The sequence below is a fragment of the Centruroides vittatus genome, unplaced genomic scaffold (genome assembly GCF_030686945.1).
Source record: "Centruroides vittatus isolate TY-2023 unplaced genomic scaffold, ASM3068694v2 contig_349, whole genome shotgun sequence".
NCBI lineage: Eukaryota > Metazoa > Arthropoda > Arachnida > Scorpiones > Buthidae > Centruroides > Centruroides vittatus.
Genome location: NW_027122172.1, coordinates 1,752,939 through 1,773,798, shown reverse-complemented (window position 1 = coordinate 1,773,798; position 20,860 = coordinate 1,752,939). Strand labels below are relative to the sequence as shown.

Here is a 20,860-nt window from a genome sequence, read left to right as displayed (position 1 = left end):
TTTCTTCAATGTAAAAAAAACTGATTTTTAATTTAATTATTTTATTAAATAATGATTATCACCATTATTTAAGTATCGCATGCAAAATTATCATTGCTTTTTTGTATCGAAAATGATTAATTTTCTTGTAAAGAATTATTTTTTTTAATATTTTTTAATTTTATATTATTATTATTTTATTATTTATATATATTTTTTTAATTAGAAACATAACAGGAATTTTACAGCAGAAAAATAATTCCCAAGAAACATCTTTTCATATTTTAAAATATTACTTAAAAGATTCAAATAATAATAATATGAAAAAGTAAGTTAATTCAAAAAATATAAGATTAAGTTGATATATTCATAAAATTTACATTTTTAATTTATTAGAAAAAGAATTTACATATTTAAACTAATTTATAATTTATATTCCTAATATTTACAGTTATGAAATAATTTCAACAATACTACATAATAAAACTCTTCTAACTTACAAAGAAATGAGAGATAAGTAAGTGAACTAAAGAATAATAATTTAAACTCAATTAATACGTAACTAGATGCTTCTTAACTTTTACAACACCACCACATCCCACTGAGAATTATTTATTAACTGTAATGAACGTTTTCAACCCGTTCTACCCGTTCAGGTTTTTAAAAATCACGGAACATTGATAACTGATCTTTTTGTATAGAACAGTTAAGAACACATTTACAATACAAAATTATTCGGAATATTGAGCTATTTGAATTCAAAGAATAAATTACAGTAATATACCGTATATTCAGTGGTGATATTCGAAATATTTAACAAGGGGTTCGCTAGCAGAAAATTTTTCCCTGACAATCACCGACAAACGAAATGGAAGTTTTGGCTAGAAATAAATACAATACCTTTTCTTGCAACCATATATCTAACAATCAGTGGCGTATTTAGAACGTAACGAGCCATGGGAGAAGGCCAGGTAACAATAGTATTTTAGAGCTGTCGACCTTTTTTTTTTTCAAGGCAGAGAAATTCTTTACCGCAATATGGCGCTTCTAGAAATAGGCACATGTCATCATCTCTCGAGATACATTATACTTTTTCTTTCGCTGTCCATAGCCCGACACGTGTTCCACAGCCATCTTGTATTGTCTCGCGCGCGTGGCATTCTGGGATCTCTCTTATGACTGGATCTACTTTCAAGAACACTCTTGAATCGATCGCGATTAAACCTCGATTGAAACGGTCGAGAGAGATCGCACCAAGACATACTCCCTGACCTTGCTCACAATCTAGATTGAAATGCTCGGTGCAAACGGGGTATAAGGCCCTAGTTTAGTAGTATTACAGAGTATAATACGCATATTTTAATATATTTTTTAAAAAAAAACAAACCCACTGAGAAATGTTCCGTGTGTTTAACAAGGTTTGGGAAACTGAAAATTTTAACAACGGTTCGGCCCGAACCCGTTCGGAAAACTTTTAACAACGGGTTCGGCCGAACCTGTGCGAACCCGCCGAATATCACCACTGCGTATATTTCCTCGGATAAGATGATAGTTATATCATAAAAAAAGGCCCCAAAATCTGGGGTCTTATAAGACAGATACAAAAAAATTAGATTGAAATTTATATAAATTAAAAGCATTATAAAAAAACGGACAAACCGTAATTATTTACTAGTAGAGAGTAGGGCACGTCCACAAAATAGAATAAACCGTACGACGTTTTTGTGAATAGTCGAGGCCATTACCCGAATGCCCGAATTGGTGCGAACGTTTTCAACAATAGCAAGGCAGAAAATAAAATTCATTCGTTCGAAAAATTACGAATAGGACATAATTCCGTATACGCTATACGGTATTATCATCCAGGCGACAATCCCATGTATAAATTAAATTCGTAGGCCATTGATAGTTGGGGTCATCTTACAGGACAGATATCTACTAAAACTATAAAACTTAAAATTTAGACCTCGTTTTATCCGAAGGTCGTCTTATCTGTGGAAATATACGGTATATACAATTTAAAATAACAAAATAATAAAAGAAAAATAAAGAAAAAAGATAAAATTACATTTACAGTATCAGTTTTTGATTGTATGGGCACTATGCACTATTCTCTAATAAGTTCTTTTTGACCATATATTTCCACACTGCGGGTAATACTGTGGCATCCTTATAGTTTATACATCTGCCCAACTTCTATAAATTTTAACTTTTTCCAAATTCATCGCTAATGTTGGTGAGTGTACCAGTTTTATAATGCTAACTTCCTCCCGTTCTACCATTGATCCTTTGCTTTGCACCATTCTAGACAAAACCATACAATATTGCCCTTTATGTTATAATGTGTTCTTTAAGACATTTCTTAAGGTTTCTGTTTGTAACCCTAATGTATTCTTTCTCCAAACCCAATTGAATGGGAGGAAGCTAGCATTATAAGACAAGTACACTCACCAACATTAGCAATGAATTTGGAAAGTTGAAATTTATAGAAGTAACCTTATGGGCAGATGTATAAACCATAAGGATGCCACAGTATTACCCACAGCGTGGAAATACGTGGTCAAAAAGAACTTATTAGAGAATAGTGCATAGTGTCCATACAATCAAAAACTGATATTGTAAATGTAATTTTATCTTTTTTCTTTATTTTTCTTTTTCATCTATTATTTTGTTATTTTAAATTGTATATACATCACTGTAATTTATTCTTTGAATTCAAATAGCTCAATATTCCGAATAATTTTGTATTGTAAATGTGTTCTTAACAGTTCTATACAAAAAGATCAGTTATCAATATTCCATGATTTTTAAAAACCTGAAGATGGCCTGCAGAACAAGTTGAAAATGTTCATTACAGTTAATAAATAATTCTCGGTGAGATAAAGTGTTATTATGGAAATTAATAATTTAAACATTTAATTTTTCTGTTTATTTGCTGTAAATATCATTTTCAAAATTTTTAAAATTAAAAATGTATTAATATATTTTAATTTTCTTGATATAGAATTACAGATGTTGAAGAACAAATTCAAAATAGTTTTGGATTATTTAAACTCACTTCTTTTTTAAAAGAAATTAAAGACGAGGATGAAAACGGAAACAACTATCATTTAATGATGATTATATTTGGGAGCCTGGCAGGATTTTTAATTATAATTATTATAATATCCTTCATTTTCTCTAGACTCAAGTAAATATATTTGTTTTTATCATTATTATTATTGCAGTAATTATTTGGAAATTAATATTAAACAAAATTAAGTTTTTTATTAATAATAAAAAAACTTTATTTAATATAAATTCCATTATAATTTAATAAATTATAATTGAATTTATAGTAAATAAAAAAAATCTTCAGAATTATTTCAGTGTTTACTCCATTTTCAAAATAAGAAATTTATCAAGACATCTTGTTATAAAACATGTATACTATTGATTAAGATCCTGGTAACCATGGTATTATTAAATTCATTTGTGAATTTTTTAAAATAAATTCTTAATAAAAATGAACATTAAATACTACAGTAATATCTATGATAATGTCCTCTCCAATGATTTCCAATGATCCAATGTTTCCAATGATATCTATAATAATGTCCTCTCGCACAGGAGCCATTTTACTTTCCTCTTCCTCTGAATGATCGAACATTGTATTTATATTCTTTTTGTGGTCTTACTCTATTGCCTGATCTGATTATTTTTAGTCCTTCTCTAGTCACATATTACCATGTTACTTTTTCATGTTCCTGGCTGTTGGCTTCTATAGATTTTGTTTCTTCAGTTGATGTTTTTCAACTTTTGGTCCATTATGAAGGCCTTGCCAATCCTCAGATAGGATGTACTCTGGGATGACAACAGAAGGAGTATGATTATCCATCCCCCAGTTATTGGATGAATAGTACTTGCTTGGACAATCAACCTTTCATCTGCCCTAATCTGAGTCTTGTTACACCTGGAAACAGAAAAACCAACTAGAAAGCAAAGAAGGAAGATCTAAGCCAATCAGAACCCTGTTAATCTGCTAGAATCCTACATAAACTACAGAATCAAGGACACCAGGCTTTTTCCCACCAGTTGTTCACCTGTATTCTTTCCCATCTGTGCTTCTTCTGTAACTGCTTAAAGACAGCACAAGTTCTAATCTTTTATTCTGTGCCTGCGTTTCTGCTTTGTCTTCTCAACCAAGACCACCTTTCTCTAGCTCACCTAATTAACTCCATATAAACTCAGTTGTATGGGTGAGTATGTAGGAGTGTGGGCACTGAAACAAGTCTCCTTTGAGGGTTTAACCCATTTATTATAAACATTCAAAAGGAACTTACAATAACTTTCCGAAATCATCTCTAAATGTCTCTCTAAGTTCGGATGTGTATGATTCCCTCGACATACCCCTAAGCAAAGTGGATGCCCAGGGCAGCATGGATTTAGAATGTGGAGTTAATTAACACCATTTATTCCAATCACTCTGGCATCCATATAAACCAATAACAACATGTGACTAATAGCATTAAGCAGAGAAATAAATAAAATTACAATTAGTGGAAATTCTGGTTTTATTGACCATGATATTAAGACATGTTAAAACAGTTAAAAATTGTATAACTTGAAGATTTGTTAACTAATATGTTTTATTATTATTTATACGTAATAATTCATCCAGTATTGTTTGTATGCGGTTGTTCATAGGCCCATCTTTAACAATAACCAGCATGCAATTAAAGTAAGAAAGAATTTAAACTATTGTATTGCAAACAAATGATAATTAAAATGATCGCTAGCGCAGCGCTTTAAACACTAAATACTTAAGACAAATTCAATAACTGTAAAAACTGTATGTGATCAGCCACACATTGAGGCTGATAGCACGAATGCTTTACATGAAGATGAAAACTTTAACTTAAGCTCTGACTACATCTTCTTCTTAATGCACCATCTCCTGTCGAAGGTAGGCGATCCATATAGCTAACGTTGTCTTCGACGTAGCAGCTCGGAATATCTCCATAGATGTTCTCCCAAACCACCTTGTAATGTCTTTCAACCAATGATTCTTTGGCCTCCCAACAGACCTTTTTCCTTGTATTTTTCCCTCTAATATTAGTCTAAGTATTCGATATTTCTCTCCTCTCATTATATGACCAATGTATTGTGTTTTCCCGATCTTCATGGTCAGCAGGAATTCTTTTTGTTTGTTCATGCAGTTCAGGACTTCAACATTAGTAATCTTTTGCACCCACGATATTCGAAGTATTCATCTGTACAAATACATTTCGAAAGCTTCAATTCTTTTCTCAGTTTGGAGGTCTAGAGTCCAACTTTTGCATCCGTACAGCAGGACAGAGAAGATGTAGCACCTTAACATTCGAACCCTCAGACAGAATTATATTATTTCATATTATTAATTATTCTTTATAATAATAGTATATGTTTTAACTTTTATGTAACTGTTAATTATTTGAATGAGTTTAACAACAGATGTCTTAAATTACAAATTAAAACTGTACAATTTGATTTTTAGAAAGTCAAAACACAGTAAATCCACAAAGAATGAGTGAGTGTGAAGATCATATTATAATTTATCAAAAATTTATAATGCCTACTATAATATATTAATATAGTCTTTTAATCTTTTAAAGATTTATTAATGGAAATACTAAATCTATAGAACAAGAATTTGAAAATCAAGAAAGTTTACATTCATCTAATAACCCAGAAGCCGTCATTGTCGAGAAGTAAGTATTATCTATTTATTTTCACAAAATTAACAGATTTAACGATAGATCAGATCTCTAGAAAATATATTGAATAATTCTTTTTTTGACATTTAATATATACTGTATATAATAATATACCCGCTCATTATTTTAGGAAATTACGCTCACAATCGAAATCGCAATCTAGTGCAGGATTGTATTTTATTTTGTAAAGATATCGTTCTCTCTATATGCAAAATTTCATCGAAAAAGCCCCGTTTATATACATATTAATAGAAACATTTTCCTAATGGCCCATTCATTAATTCATAATCAATTCTTTTTGTCACAATATAAAATTTGATTTTGTACGTGTATCAAAAATCTGGTTATTTTGATTGAGCCCATTAGTCCACTTGCTTTGTGTTTCAAACCCGAAAGCGAGCAAATGACTTGTAATAACCGCTCCAATTATGTGCTAATTAGATGCTTATGGTTTAAAATTTATCTCTGTTTCACTCACTTTTTTGGTGAGAGGCACTATTTTAATAAATTTATACAATAAAATATATTTGTTTGAAAATAGTTTCTCTAGATACTGCTAATAAACTATTAATACAAATATTTATTGATACATATTTTATGATTTTTGAATGCTCATAACCCCTATATAAAATGGGCCTTTGCTAATGAAATTTTGTACGTAGAGAAAACGTTCTTCTTCCGTGTGCGTCGTATCAGATTCCCGACGTCGGCAACGCCCGGCGCGCGTTAGTAAGTAGTTAGTAATGCGCTGCGGCATTTCTAGTGAAAGTTACATTCGTAGTGGTTTCCCGTTGCCTAGAGAGAACATTGTACTTTATTTTTAAGAGGAGATAATAAGTAGATTAGGATCTGTCAAGTAATGTCAAGTCTCAATGGAAATTTTGGTTGAAAGCAAATGCAAATACATATCAGCTGTAGAAGCCCGAAAATCATGGATGAACAGTTTTTAATATAAACACATATAACATCTCTAAGTCCAGTACTTATATTAAAACTAAATGATTTCAAATAGGCCAAATTATTCAGTATTTAATGATATAACCTGATTTAATCTTGTTATATATAATAAGTTATAAATTCCAAGATGGCCGGCCAATGATAATGTCCTACTAAAATCAAACAATCCTAATTCTATTCAGTAAAAATTGAATATATCCATTACTTAAGCTACTAAAATATATCTATTTACAATTATAAATATCTTTATAATACTATTGATTTTATTAGATTCAATAGATTGGATCAGGTCGATCAATCTGCAGTTAACGAAGCAAATCCTAGTGTGAGGAATAATAAATTTTATTTTAACAAAGCATACGACGATCGATACGACGATATTGACCTCGACCAAAATGAAATAAAGGAGGCAAAACATTCCAAAATTAGCAAAAATTATAATGAAGATCAGAAAAACATAACTAACAATTATGAAAATCTCGATTCTTTAAACAGTGAAACGGAAACAAAGCAGATTGAATTTAAAGCAGAACAGCACCAGTCAAAAAGCCTTCAGAATGAAACTGAACTTGATTCTTCAAATATTTCTGAAAGTGAAAGGCAAGAAATTGATGAAAATAATATTGAGAATGATCAAAACAAAGAGCAATTTGTATTAACAGTATTAGCTACTGTTAATACGAATGAAAACGTTTCCTTAAAAGACGAAGATCAAACCGAAAGCGACGACGACGAGGACGATTCAGAATTTAAAAACAGAAAATTTTCCCATAGAGATTCATTAACCAGATTAGCAAGTTTCTCAGAACATGTAGAACACCAGTCATCAGATGACGAAGATGCACCTTTTGAACAAGGTCCTAAAAGATCAATAGTTAGTTTTAATGATATCACAGAGTACATTCCATAAAATAATAATTGAATATATTAAATAATTAATGTAATTTATATAAACTGTATATAAATATTAAAAAACATTAAAATGTTATATAAAATTTTCATCTTAATTATTCCTAATCTAAAAAATTACACTTTCCATTGACTCCTCCATAATACTTATTGTAACACATTTCTTTCTTACACGTTGTCAAAAATATAAACTGATACGAAAATAATTTGTAACTATTCCACTTTTTCTTGTCTATTGTTTAAAAAATTATTAATACTCTGTACATTAAATATATTAAAAAGTAAATGTGTGTAGTATTGAGAAATTCGAAAAATAAAACAACTTCTGCGATACTCACTGAAAATGATAACCAACAGACTATGAGGGTTTTTTATATCCCACTTAAAACTGACGTTTTCGACCACCATCCTGACCTGACTTATTTGCCAAATTAGCCTAATCGAAATCAGCTTGTCTTTCACAGTCGGTGAATAGGACGGTCATATATCTCTGGTTGACAATATTAAAACTGAACATGTACCATTTGCTTTCAAAGCACTTCATTGATCTAATGTGTATTAGATTGTGATACAATCTGTAATCGCTAAAAAAAAGCATATACACGCCCAAAACGTAAAATGTCGCTGTATTAAAACGTCAAAAATACGTCACGTCCGTGGAACCCACCTCTGACCCGCCGACGGGCATCAAAGCCGCGTCGGCCCTCCAAAAAGATTTCTGTCACTGTCTAAGATGTTATTTGGGAAAATGACACGTCGCATGTGAATTTGGTAAACTGTCGCGTCCGTGGAACCCACCTCTGACCCGCCGACGGGCATCAAAGCCGCGTCGGCCCTCCAAAAAGATTTCTGTCACTGTCTAAGATGTTATTTGGGAAAATGACACGTCGCATGTGAATTTGGTAAACTGTCGCGTCCGTGGAACCCACCTCTGACCCGCCGACGGGCATCAAAGCCGCGTCGGCCCTCCAAAAAGATTTCTGTCACTGTCTAAGATGTTATTTGGGAAAATGACACGTCGCATGTGAATTTGGTAAACTGTCGCGTCCGTGGAACCCACCTCTGACCCGCCGACGGGCATCAAAGCCGCGTCGGCCCTCCAAAAAGATTTCTGTCACTGTCTAAGATGTTATTTGGGAAAATGACACGTCGCATGTGAATTTGGTAAACTGTCGCGTCCGTGGAACCCACCTCTGACCCGCCGACGGGCATCAAAGCCGCGTCGGCCCTCCAAAAAGATTTCTGTCACTGTCTAAGATGTTATTTGGGAAAATGACACGTCGCATGTGAATTTGGTAAACTGTCGCGTCCGTGGAACCCACCTCTGACCCGCCGACGGGCATCAAAGCCGCGTCGGCCCTCCAAAAAGATTTCTGTCACTGTCTAAGATGTTATTTGGGAAAATGACACGTCGCATGTGAATTTGGTAAACTGTCGCGTCCGTGGAACCCACCTCTGACCCGCCGACGGGCATCAAAGCCGCGTCGGCCCTCCAAAAAGATTTCTGTCACTGTCTAAGATGTTATTTGGGAAAATGACACGTCGCATGTGAATTTGGTAAACTGTCGCGTCCGTGGAACCCACCTCTGACCCGCCGACGGGCATCAAAGCCGCGTCGGCCCTCCAAAAAGATTTCTGTCACTGTCTAAGATGTTATTTGGGAAAATGACACGTCGCATGTGAATTTGGTAAACTGTCGCGTCCGTGGAACCCACCTCTGACCCGCCGACGGGCATCAAAGCCGCGTCGGCCCTCCAAAAAGATTTCTGTCACTGTCTAAGATGTTATTTGGGAAAATGACACGTCGCATGTGAATTTGGTAAACTGTCGCGTCCGTGGAACCCACCTCTGACCCGCCGACGGGCATCAAAGCCGCGTCGGCCCTCCAAAAAGATTTCTGTCACTGTCTAAGATGTTATTTGGGAAAATGACACGTCGCATGTGAATTTGGTAAACTGTCGCGTCCGTGGAACCCACCTCTGACCCGCCGACGGGCATCAAAGCCGCGTCGGCCCTCCAAAAAGATTTCTGTCACTGTCTAAGATGTTATTTGGGAAAATGACACGTCGCATGTGAATTTGGTAAACTGTCGCGTCCGTGGAACCCACCTCTGACCCGCCGACGGGCATCAAAGCCGCGTCGGCCCTCCAAAAAGATTTCTGTCACTGTCTAAGATGTTATTTGGGAAAATGACACGTCGCATGTGAATTTGGTAAACTGTCGCGTCCGTGGAACCCACCTCTGACCCGCCGACGGGCATCAAAGCCGCGTCGGCCCTCCAAAAAGATTTCTGTCACTGTCTAAGATGTTATTTGGGAAAATGACACGTCGCATGTGAATTTGGTAAACTGTCGCGTCCGTGGAACCCACCTCTGACCCGCCGACGGGCATCAAAGCCGCGTCGGCCCTCCAAAAAGATTTCTGTCACTGTCTAAGATGTTATTTGGGAAAATGACACGTCGCATGTGAATTTGGTAAACTGTCGCGTCCGTGGAACCCACCTCTGACCCGCCGACGGGCATCAAAGCCGCGTCGGCCCTCCAAAAAGATTTCTGTCACTGTCTAAGATGTTATTTGGGAAAATGACACGTCGCATGTGAATTTGGTAAACTGTCGCGTCCGTGGAACCCACCTCTGACCCGCCGACGGGCATCAAAGCCGCGTCGGCCCTCCAAAAAGATTTCTGTCACTGTCTAAGATGTTATTTGGGAAAATGACACGTCGCATGTGAATTTGGTAAACTGTCGCGTCCGTGGAACCCACCTCTGACCCGCCGACGGGCATCAAAGCCGCGTCGGCCCTCCAAAAAGATTTCTGTCACTGTCTAAGATGTTATTTGGGAAAATGACACGTCGCATGTGAATTTGGTAAACTGTCGCGTCCGTGGAACCCACCTCTGACCCGCCGACGGGCATCAAAGCCGCGTCGGCCCTCCAAAAAGATTTCTGTCACTGTCTAAGATGTTATTTGGGAAAATGACACGTCGCATGTGAATTTGGTAAACTGTCGCGTCCGTGGAACCCACCTCTGACCCGCCGACGGGCATCAAAGCCGCGTCGGCCCTCCAAAAAGATTTCTGTCACTGTCTAAGATGTTATTTGGGAAAATGACACGTCGCATGTGAATTTGGTAAACTGTCGCGTCCGTGGAACCCACCTCTGACCCGCCGACGGGCATCAAAGCCGCGTCGGCCCTCCAAAAAGATTTCTGTCACTGTCTAAGATGTTATTTGGGAAAATGACACGTCGCATGTGAATTTGGTAAACTGTCGCGTCCGTGGAACCCACCTCTGACCCGCCGACGGGCATCAAAGCCGCGTCGGCCCTCCAAAAAGATTTCTGTCACTGTCTAAGATGTTATTTGGGAAAATGACACGTCGCATGTGAATTTGGTAAACTGTCGCGTCCGTGGAACCCACCTCTGACCCGCCGACGGGCATCAAAGCCGCGTCGGCCCTCCAAAAAGATTTCTGTCACTGTCTAAGATGTTATTTGGGAAAATGACACGTCGCATGTGAATTTGGTAAACTGTCGCGTCCGTGGAACCCACCTCTGACCCGCCGACGGGCATCAAAGCCGCGTCGGCCCTCCAAAAAGATTTCTGTCACTGTCTAAGATGTTATTTGGGAAAATGACACGTCGCATGTGAATTTGGTAAACTGTCGCGTCCGTGGAACCCACCTCTGACCCGCCGACGGGCATCAAAGCCGCGTCGGCCCTCCAAAAAGATTTCTGTCACTGTCTAAGATGTTATTTGGGAAAATGACACGTCGCATGTGAATTTGGTAAACTGTCGCGTCCGTGGAACCCACCTCTGACCCGCCGACGGGCATCAAAGCCGCGTCGGCCCTCCAAAAAGATTTCTGTCACTGTCTAAGATGTTATTTGGGAAAATGACACGTCGCATGTGAATTTGGTAAACTGTCGCGTCCGTGGAACCCACCTCTGACCCGCCGACGGGCATCAAAGCCGCGTCGGCCCTCCAAAAAGATTTCTGTCACTGTCTAAGATGTTATTTGGGAAAATGACACGTCGCATGTGAATTTGGTAAACTGTCGCGTCCGTGGAACCCACCTCTGACCCGCCGACGGGCATCAAAGCCGCGTCGGCCCTCCAAAAAGATTTCTGTCACTGTCTAAGATGTTATTTGGGAAAATGACACGTCGCATGTGAATTTGGTAAACTGTCGCGTCCGTGGAACCCACCTCTGACCCGCCGACGGGCATCAAAGCCGCGTCGGCCCTCCAAAAAGATTTCTGTCACTGTCTAAGATGTTATTTGGGAAAATGACACGTCGCATGTGAATTTGGTAAACTGTCGCGTCCGTGGAACCCACCTCTGACCCGCCGACGGGCATCAAAGCCGCGTCGGCCCTCCAAAAAGATTTCTGTCACTGTCTAAGATGTTATTTGGGAAAATGACACGTCGCATGTGAATTTGGTAAACTGTCGCGTCCGTGGAACCCACCTCTGACCCGCCGACGGGCATCAAAGCCGCGTCGGCCCTCCAAAAAGATTTCTGTCACTGTCTAAGATGTTATTTGGGAAAATGACACGTCGCATGTGAATTTGGTAAACTGTCGCGTCCGTGGAACCCACCTCTGACCCGCCGACGGGCATCAAAGCCGCGTCGGCCCTCCAAAAAGATTTCTGTCACTGTCTAAGATGTTATTTGGGAAAATGACACGTCGCATGTGAATTTGGTAAACTGTCGCGTCCGTGGAACCCACCTCTGACCCGCCGACGGGCATCAAAGCCGCGTCGGCCCTCCAAAAAGATTTCTGTCACTGTCTAAGATGTTATTTGGGAAAATGACACGTCGCATGTGAATTTGGTAAACTGTCGCGTCCGTGGAACCCACCTCTGACCCGCCGACGGGCATCAAAGCCGCGTCGGCCCTCCAAAAAGATTTCTGTCACTGTCTAAGATGTTATTTGGGAAAATGACACGTCGCATGTGAATTTGGTAAACTGTCGCGTCCGTGGAACCCACCTCTGACCCGCCGACGGGCATCAAAGCCGCGTCGGCCCTCCAAAAAGATTTCTGTCACTGTCTAAGATGTTATTTGGGAAAATGACACGTCGCATGTGAATTTGGTAAACTGTCGCGTCCGTGGAACCCACCTCTGACCCGCCGACGGGCATCAAAGCCGCGTCGGCCCTCCAAAAAGATTTCTGTCACTGTCTAAGATGTTATTTGGGAAAATGACACGTCGCATGTGAATTTGGTAAACTGTCGCGTCCGTGGAACCCACCTCTGACCCGCCGACGGGCATCAAAGCCGCGTCGGCCCTCCAAAAAGATTTCTGTCACTGTCTAAGATGTTATTTGGGAAAATGACACGTCGCATGTGAATTTGGTAAACTGTCGCGTCCGTGGAACCCACCTCTGACCCGCCGACGGGCATCAAAGCCGCGTCGGCCCTCCAAAAAGATTTCTGTCACTGTCTAAGATGTTATTTGGGAAAATGACACGTCGCATGTGAATTTGGTAAACTGTCGCGTCCGTGGAACCCACCTCTGACCCGCCGACGGGCATCAAAGCCGCGTCGGCCCTCCAAAAAGATTTCTGTCACTGTCTAAGATGTTATTTGGGAAAATGACACGTCGCATGTGAATTTGGTAAACTGTCGCGTCCGTGGAACCCACCTCTGACCCGCCGACGGGCATCAAAGCCGCGTCGGCCCTCCAAAAAGATTTCTGTCACTGTCTAAGATGTTATTTGGGAAAATGACACGTCGCATGTGAATTTGGTAAACTGTCGCGTCCGTGGAACCCACCTCTGACCCGCCGACGGGCATCAAAGCCGCGTCGGCCCTCCAAAAAGATTTCTGTCACTGTCTAAGATGTTATTTGGGAAAATGACACGTCGCATGTGAATTTGGTAAACTGTCGCGTCCGTGGAACCCACCTCTGACCCGCCGACGGGCATCAAAGCCGCGTCGGCCCTCCAAAAAGATTTCTGTCACTGTCTAAGATGTTATTTGGGAAAATGACACGTCGCATGTGAATTTGGTAAACTGTCGCGTCCGTGGAACCCACCTCTGACCCGCCGACGGGCATCAAAGCCGCGTCGGCCCTCCAAAAAGATTTCTGTCACTGTCTAAGATGTTATTTGGGAAAATGACACGTCGCATGTGAATTTGGTAAACTGTCGCGTCCGTGGAACCCACCTCTGACCCGCCGACGGGCATCAAAGCCGCGTCGGCCCTCCAAAAAGATTTCTGTCACTGTCTAAGATGTTATTTGGGAAAATGACACGTCGCATGTGAATTTGGTAAACTGTCGCGTCCGTGGAACCCACCTCTGACCCGCCGACGGGCATCAAAGCCGCGTCGGCCCTCCAAAAAGATTTCTGTCACTGTCTAAGATGTTATTTGGGAAAATGACACGTCGCATGTGAATTTGGTAAACTGTCGCGTCCGTGGAACCCACCTCTGACCCGCCGACGGGCATCAAAGCCGCGTCGGCCCTCCAAAAAGATTTCTGTCACTGTCTAAGATGTTATTTGGGAAAATGACACGTCGCATGTGAATTTGGTAAACTGTCGCGTCCGTGGAACCCACCTCTGACCCGCCGACGGGCATCAAAGCCGCGTCGGCCCTCCAAAAAGATTTCTGTCACTGTCTGAGATGTTATTTGGGAAAATGACACGTCGCATGTGAATTTGGTAAACTGTCGCGTCCGTGGAACCCACCTCTGACCCGCCGACGGGCATCAAAGCCGCGTCGGCCCTCCAAAAAGATTTCTGTCACTGTCTAAGATGTTATTTGGGAAAATGATGGGCAAAGTAGCAACGTCGGCCATTTAAAAAGATATATTATTCTTAATGGTTTATATTAGTTATTATGGTCAGTTTATTTAAATGTTTTTTTAATGTATGAATTTTTTGTATATTTTAATTTATTTTTGTTTTTGTGGCTTTTTTGCCAAAATGGTATTTTTGATGTGACAGCACTTTTGTATTATGCTGTTCATCAAAAATGTGTAATCACATATGTGATAGAATATTAAATATGATAAATTCATATGTTATAAATGATAGAATTAATATCATGAAATTTAAAGTAAGATAAAAACTAAATATTATTTATAATAATTTATTTATAATGTACTTTATATTAAATTCAAGACAAAATTTAATTCGCAATTTCGTTAATATCTCTTTTCAATGTCAACTGCATCGCGATATTTTTTGTATATAATGTGTTAGTTGTTATTTAAACTTTTCTGGTATTATATAGAAACAATATATAAGTTCAAATTTGAATATCGAATATAAGTGTACCTGTATATTATAAAATTTTGCATCCAAATTAATTAGGTTATTAACTGCCGTAGTATCTTTAAACGTAAGGCGAGAAAATAATATAGGCCCTTCGAAAAAACAACTTTCAATAAGTATGCGTAAATACTGTATTACTTAATGGATTATATGCGTGCATTCGTGCTAACGGGCGTTTAAAAGGAAATTAATATACAGTATTAGGAATATCGCAGTAATAAATAAAATATTATAGAATAAAACTTTAATTGTAAATACGAATTATTACTCGGTAAATTTATAAATTTTAAATTCAGAATGGAAATCTAGAATGAAATAATAAGAGAGGAATAATAGTTGGCGTGTTTTCGGCGATATCGTCGGAGATTTTTGTCATCGTTGTAGTTGGCAACCAGTGGTGGCTTTATAGTTGTTTGACGGAGAATTGTCAAAATAATCACGTGGTAAGTTTGTATTATGACGTAAATTTACGCCAGTAATTAGTTTTTAGAGGTGTTACGCTCATTCAGTTTCTCATAAATTTTAATATTAAGCCGAGAGAACGACTAGAAATAATTTAATTGGTTAAAGAAACTCAACCAAGATAACTTTTGTGTTAAACAAGCACAATATCTAAAAATATTGCTAACTTTTCAGAAATATTATATTTTGTGAATGCGTATGACATCAAAATCACGTGTTAAACTGTATCCTGAATAACTCAATATTTCCCCGATTATGATAGGAAAATCCTCTGTATAGAAAGGGGGGAAATGTCTGAGTAATAATGAAGATGAATTTCAGGAAAAATTAATTGTTTCTTCCTTTCAGACATTTTATTGCTATTAAATATTATCATCTTCCTATTTGAGTAAAAACAATCTAAAAGAAATGTAGAAATGCATTTTAGAAACATTACAAGGGATTGTTCCTAGACATATTTACCTAGACCCTTTAAAACTTGCTTCTGACAATGCTAAATGATTGGAAAAACTAGGAATATTATCCTAAAATGGTATATGAAATCAACGTTTTTGCTACAATAGACAAAAAATGCTCATAAAGTATTAAGTGTGGCTATTTTGTTGCAGACTGCTTCGATAGTCGTAAGCCGAAATCTGTGCATAATTAGTCCGTCCGATCGTGTTTAGGCAAGCTGTTTTTGCCAGAAGCGTCGTAAGACAACCCCTTTCTTGATGATATGAAAGAATATTGGTTTGCCTGGCTTTCAGTGATAGAAAAAATTTACTTATATTATCGGGATTCGTTGATGTATATTTGTACAGAAAAAAATATTGTGAAATGCTCCTGGTAGTCAACTAAGTGGTGAGGCAATGTTGAGTCTTTAGGAGATAACAAGGGCTCTGAGATTAGGGTGTGTATTTTTTACAAAATGCCTATTATTGAGCTCGCTTATTCTTTCGTGGTCGCTACGTTTGTCGGGCTCTCGACAAAGGTAAACTGTCGTGTGACCCACCGGTCGACGACTGGGTGAACGGCCTCTGCCATTTGAATTATTTTTTTCATAATGTAAGCAAAGGTCTAATAAAAAATGTTTTTTTTCAGGCTATGCATAGAACAAACTATTTTCGTGTATGAATTTTGCTTTCTGTGCTACTATGTATTATAATTAAAAATGTCAAAGTCCAAAACAGCTGTAAACAGTCAACTACTGGTGCCATTATGCTATATTTAGTGTGCCGTGTGTGGTTACGTGGAAATTGTAATAAAAATAAATTGTTAAATAAATATGTATTTAGAGTAGCACGAAAGTAACTTGGCAATTAAAATTTTCATTGTAATTAAATTAATTTTGAATATATGAGAGTATTTTGCATTAATGCATCATTTAAGTTTCTATGCATAGAATTAAGTCTTATGTATTGTATAAACTTATACAATGAATAAAATTAAATTTGGAATATCAGTGTTATACACAAAATAGTATATCTATATCACAATATCTAATAGTATATCTAACAATAAAAACATACAAAAATATTTTTGTTAACCAGTGGCATGTTATCCTATGGGCAAAAAGGGCAGTTGCCTGGGGTCTCCACTAACAGGTGGCCCAAAATCAATCGTTTACAAGAAAATATTTTCCTAAAAAAATTTTCCCGAAGAAAAATATCTGAAGTCAACACTGTACTGTATGTGGGTTCCACTAATTCAAATCACCTGGGCCTCGTGAAGTTATAATATGCCACTGTCATTAACTTATTTCAATTTTTTTTATTTTATGATTCTTTCAAGTTATCAAAAGTAATAAGATTTACATATTAAGATTTTTGAAAGAAAACCATAAACTTAGTGTATTTGACAAATATGATGATATATTATTATAGACTCACATTAGCATCGCTACTTGTGGGACTGTCTGTAAGTGTTGACGTTAACCAGTAGTTGACTTAAACCCATAGCGTGTAATTTTTGTCTTCAAAGAAAGTTATACTGCGTACCAATTATTAAATTTCACTATATACTTCATTTTAAGACTGCAGTTTCTATTTTCTGATAATTTTTCTGAATCTTATCCATTATAATCCTGGAAGTAATGTTATGTTAATAAATAATTTTGCTGATTGAGATTTAAAAATTGTTTTTACTGAATCTTGTGCTTTTTGGCCAAACGAGAATATAAAAAACCATTGGAATTTATAATTCTCTTTTGCTTGATGGCCAAAAGAATACTTATTCATTTATGTTTTGGCATTTTAAAAACAAAATTCCTTAATATAACTGTAAAATGTAAGATCATAGTACTTTTCATATGTTATGCATAAAACCTTAAAACATCCTGAAATTTTGAATACAAAAATCAGCTAAACTTATATTTTGTTCATACTTTCTGAAAATAATAATAATAATTTTCCACACACAAGTTTCAAACATATTTCGCAATTATTAATTTGCCAATGTCAATTATTTGCTAATTGACAATTAGGTATTTATAAATTATAATTTTGGATTAAAATGACCAACTTGAAGTTTATCTTAGCCTGCATATTATCTTATATTGTGTTCTAATAATTTAGTTATCATGTGTCATAGTTATCATAGTATTAATTTAGCTATTTTGTGTATAACACTGATATTCCAATACAAAGAAACTTAGAAATTTGCATTATTGGAAAAATGATTTTGAGAATACTCGATGAGAGTTAATGTATCTGGAAATATGGAATGCTGGACTTTTCTCAGAACCTTATAGAAAGTTATTAATTAATATCTTGTTACAAATAAAGATGTTTTACATACTGTATTGAACTGCACTTTCGGGGATTACCCAGTGGTAAAGAAATATGATACGGAGAATGACAACTAATAAAAAAGTTCTATATTGGAAGACTATAGCAAGACAGAAAAGTATAAGGTGATTTTCAGTAAATTCCAAACTGAAAAGTAGGTAGTTTTATGATAACTTACCATATCCAAGAAACTTATCTAGGCCTTGTTATTTCCAGTTGTAAATTTAGCTTTTTAGCTTTATTTGCGTATATATTAAAGTCTCTTCAAATTAAATCAAATTCCGAATCATTAACTGACCATCTGATTATCTACTTATTGAAATTGTCCTTTTTTACAAGAAAGGCCTGATTACTCCAAGCACTTGTTGGTGGATCAATAGTAGTATCTTTTGGTATTTCCCTCAGCAAATTTTGCATTGTCTGTTTGTATAGGTTCTTCTTTAAATTTCTGACCATTTGCACTTATTGCACTTCTTTATCGATGATATGATAGATTCCTTACATATTTCCATAGTGTTGACCAACTTACCAAAACAATGGACGACTTGCCTGTTCTTGACATTATTCAAATCTGTCCTTTACATTATTACAGTTCTTGTTTTGATCTACAGTATATAATATAATTGATGACAAAATTCACTTGTTATTCCTCTTGACAACTTCTTACCTGACCACGTCAATTTCTGATTCTGCTTCATTTCCTTCAGCCAAGTCAGTGTGTGACAGGTTATGTGAAATCATGCCATGTTTTTGCCACTCAATCTGTCTTGTTGATGGTTTGACATGTGCTCATACTGCAGCATTCTTGTCAACAGCTCGCTTTACATTGATCTTTCTCTAGACATAGTTATCAATGTTGCAGGTCTGCTTCAGTATTTAGCCTGTACAGTGTGGATTATTCCAAGATCAGCTGTAGAGCAGCAGTATAAAGCACTCAACTTGCATGTTTTCCAGGCAATCATTCTTCATCTCTATCACATCATTCTTAGGTTAAAAGGGATGAAGGAATGTATTGCAGTGTAGTGTGAAATCATTTCTTAGCTGAAGCATTGCAACAAAACATTGCAGTTAATCACTAGTTGGAACTTTTGTTTCTCTTCAACAAACACCCAAAATGGTCAGAATCCAACGCTGCAGCAGTTGGAAGAAAAGTCATGTTTGATCAGTATTGAAAATGCCATCTGTGCTGTACTTGAATATTGTATCTTGCCTTTAGGTTATGCACATGCTATGTGCAATGAAACATCAATTTTTATGTGCATATAGCTTTTGAGATAATTCCATACTTTTCACAAAATCTTGTAAAAAGAAGAAATTGTTCACGGGACAGTGGCATGTTTGAACATCTTGAAACCATATGAAAATAACTTTCTGTGCATCCTCAAACTGTATGCTATGCATTTTATTTCTGCTGGACCCAACATTGGATCTTTTTAACTTTTTTCAATGTTGGATGATTTTCTAAATTCATTGACAAAATGGAAAGGGTGATGCCATGCTTTCTTGCAACAACAACTTTTTTACTGAGAATAAATTTCTTGTAGGAATGCACTTTTCAAACAATGAAAATTGGCTGCATTTTTTCCTCTTTGGCATATTTTATTATCTGACAATATTACTTTCAGTGTCTGATGGACCATAACTACAGTGTAGTAAAGTATATTACCAATCTGATACTAAAGTAGTATAAGGATTCATTGAATATAAAACTTATTTGCTCCTCTAACTTCTTAGTATCATCCCTAGTAGTCATCTAGTGGTGATGACATTCATGTCACTGGTGCCATCCACTCTTATAGGATTTTTTTTCTTTTGCTGTTCTGGGCACTTCTAGGATATTCTAATATGGGTAATGAAGAATCCAGTCCACCCACCACACTAGCCTTGACTTAATGCATCTTCTAGACATGCCCATGCCTCCTTTTGTGCAGTCGTCTATGGAATTTCATAATTATTTTCATCTAGCCCATCCCAGTGTTTTGATATACTGGGAATGTTTAGTATAGTGAATAAACCTTTGGTACTCTGGAATTTATATTGACAGTTCTGAAGCCAAGTCTTACAAGTGGCCACCTGAAGTTCAAAGTTTTTGCTATACTAAAATTTTATTATATGAGTGTTTTCTATAATGAGGAGTTATCTATATATTTAGCAGTAAAAATTAAGCACATTCTCTCAAATACACTTTTAATTTTCTTTAAAACTATATTGTTTTATTTTAAACAAATACAACAAATCCAAAAAATATTTTTATACCATATTGAACAATAACAAAAAAAGGAAGGATTCCAAAAAATGCAATTAAAAATAAATTTAAATAGTTTGTCGTCATAGCAATTACAATCACATTAAATTACAAATATTATAAATTACAAGTACAGATATAGTGAAATATAGTATGAAAACTTAAACAGAACGATTCTTTATTTATCTAAAATATAAATTTTACAATAATTCATAATAAATAGTCTGTTTTTACAGTGATCTCTATTACATTAAATATGATAAAGAAAATTTAAATCTAATTTTATTGTGTTTAATTAACGTAGGGATGATTAGTCCAAAATAAAAATCAAGACTAAATCAAACTCTGAATGGAAGTTTTTACAAAAACTTTAAATCAAAATGGTCCTAGGAATGCAAAAGTATAGTTCACTGACCATTTATAGAAGAAAATGTTGTGTGCTTTTTCCATAATGGAAATGTTTGTTAAAGGATTGCAGTGACAAAGTTCAATATCAACATTCTCTAAAGGACCATACCCATCAT

General features: G+C 36.6%; 1 protein-coding gene across 1 annotated transcript; it reads left to right on the top strand.

The window, feature by feature from the left end:
* The first annotated feature begins 296 nt into the window (after positions 1-296).
* LOC136974410 (TNF receptor-associated factor family protein DDB_G0272098-like) lies at positions 297-7,709 on the top strand. Its single transcript, XM_067269280.1, has 6 exons — positions 297-307; positions 431-496; positions 2,984-3,169; positions 5,495-5,527; positions 5,613-5,708; positions 6,942-7,709. Exons 1-6 carry the CDS (start codon positions 300-302, stop codon positions 7,579-7,581), a joined length of 1,029 nt encoding a protein of 342 aa, XP_067125381.1. The 5' UTR covers positions 297-299; the 3' UTR covers positions 7,582-7,709.
* Positions 7,710-20,860: the final 13,151 nt, after the last annotated feature.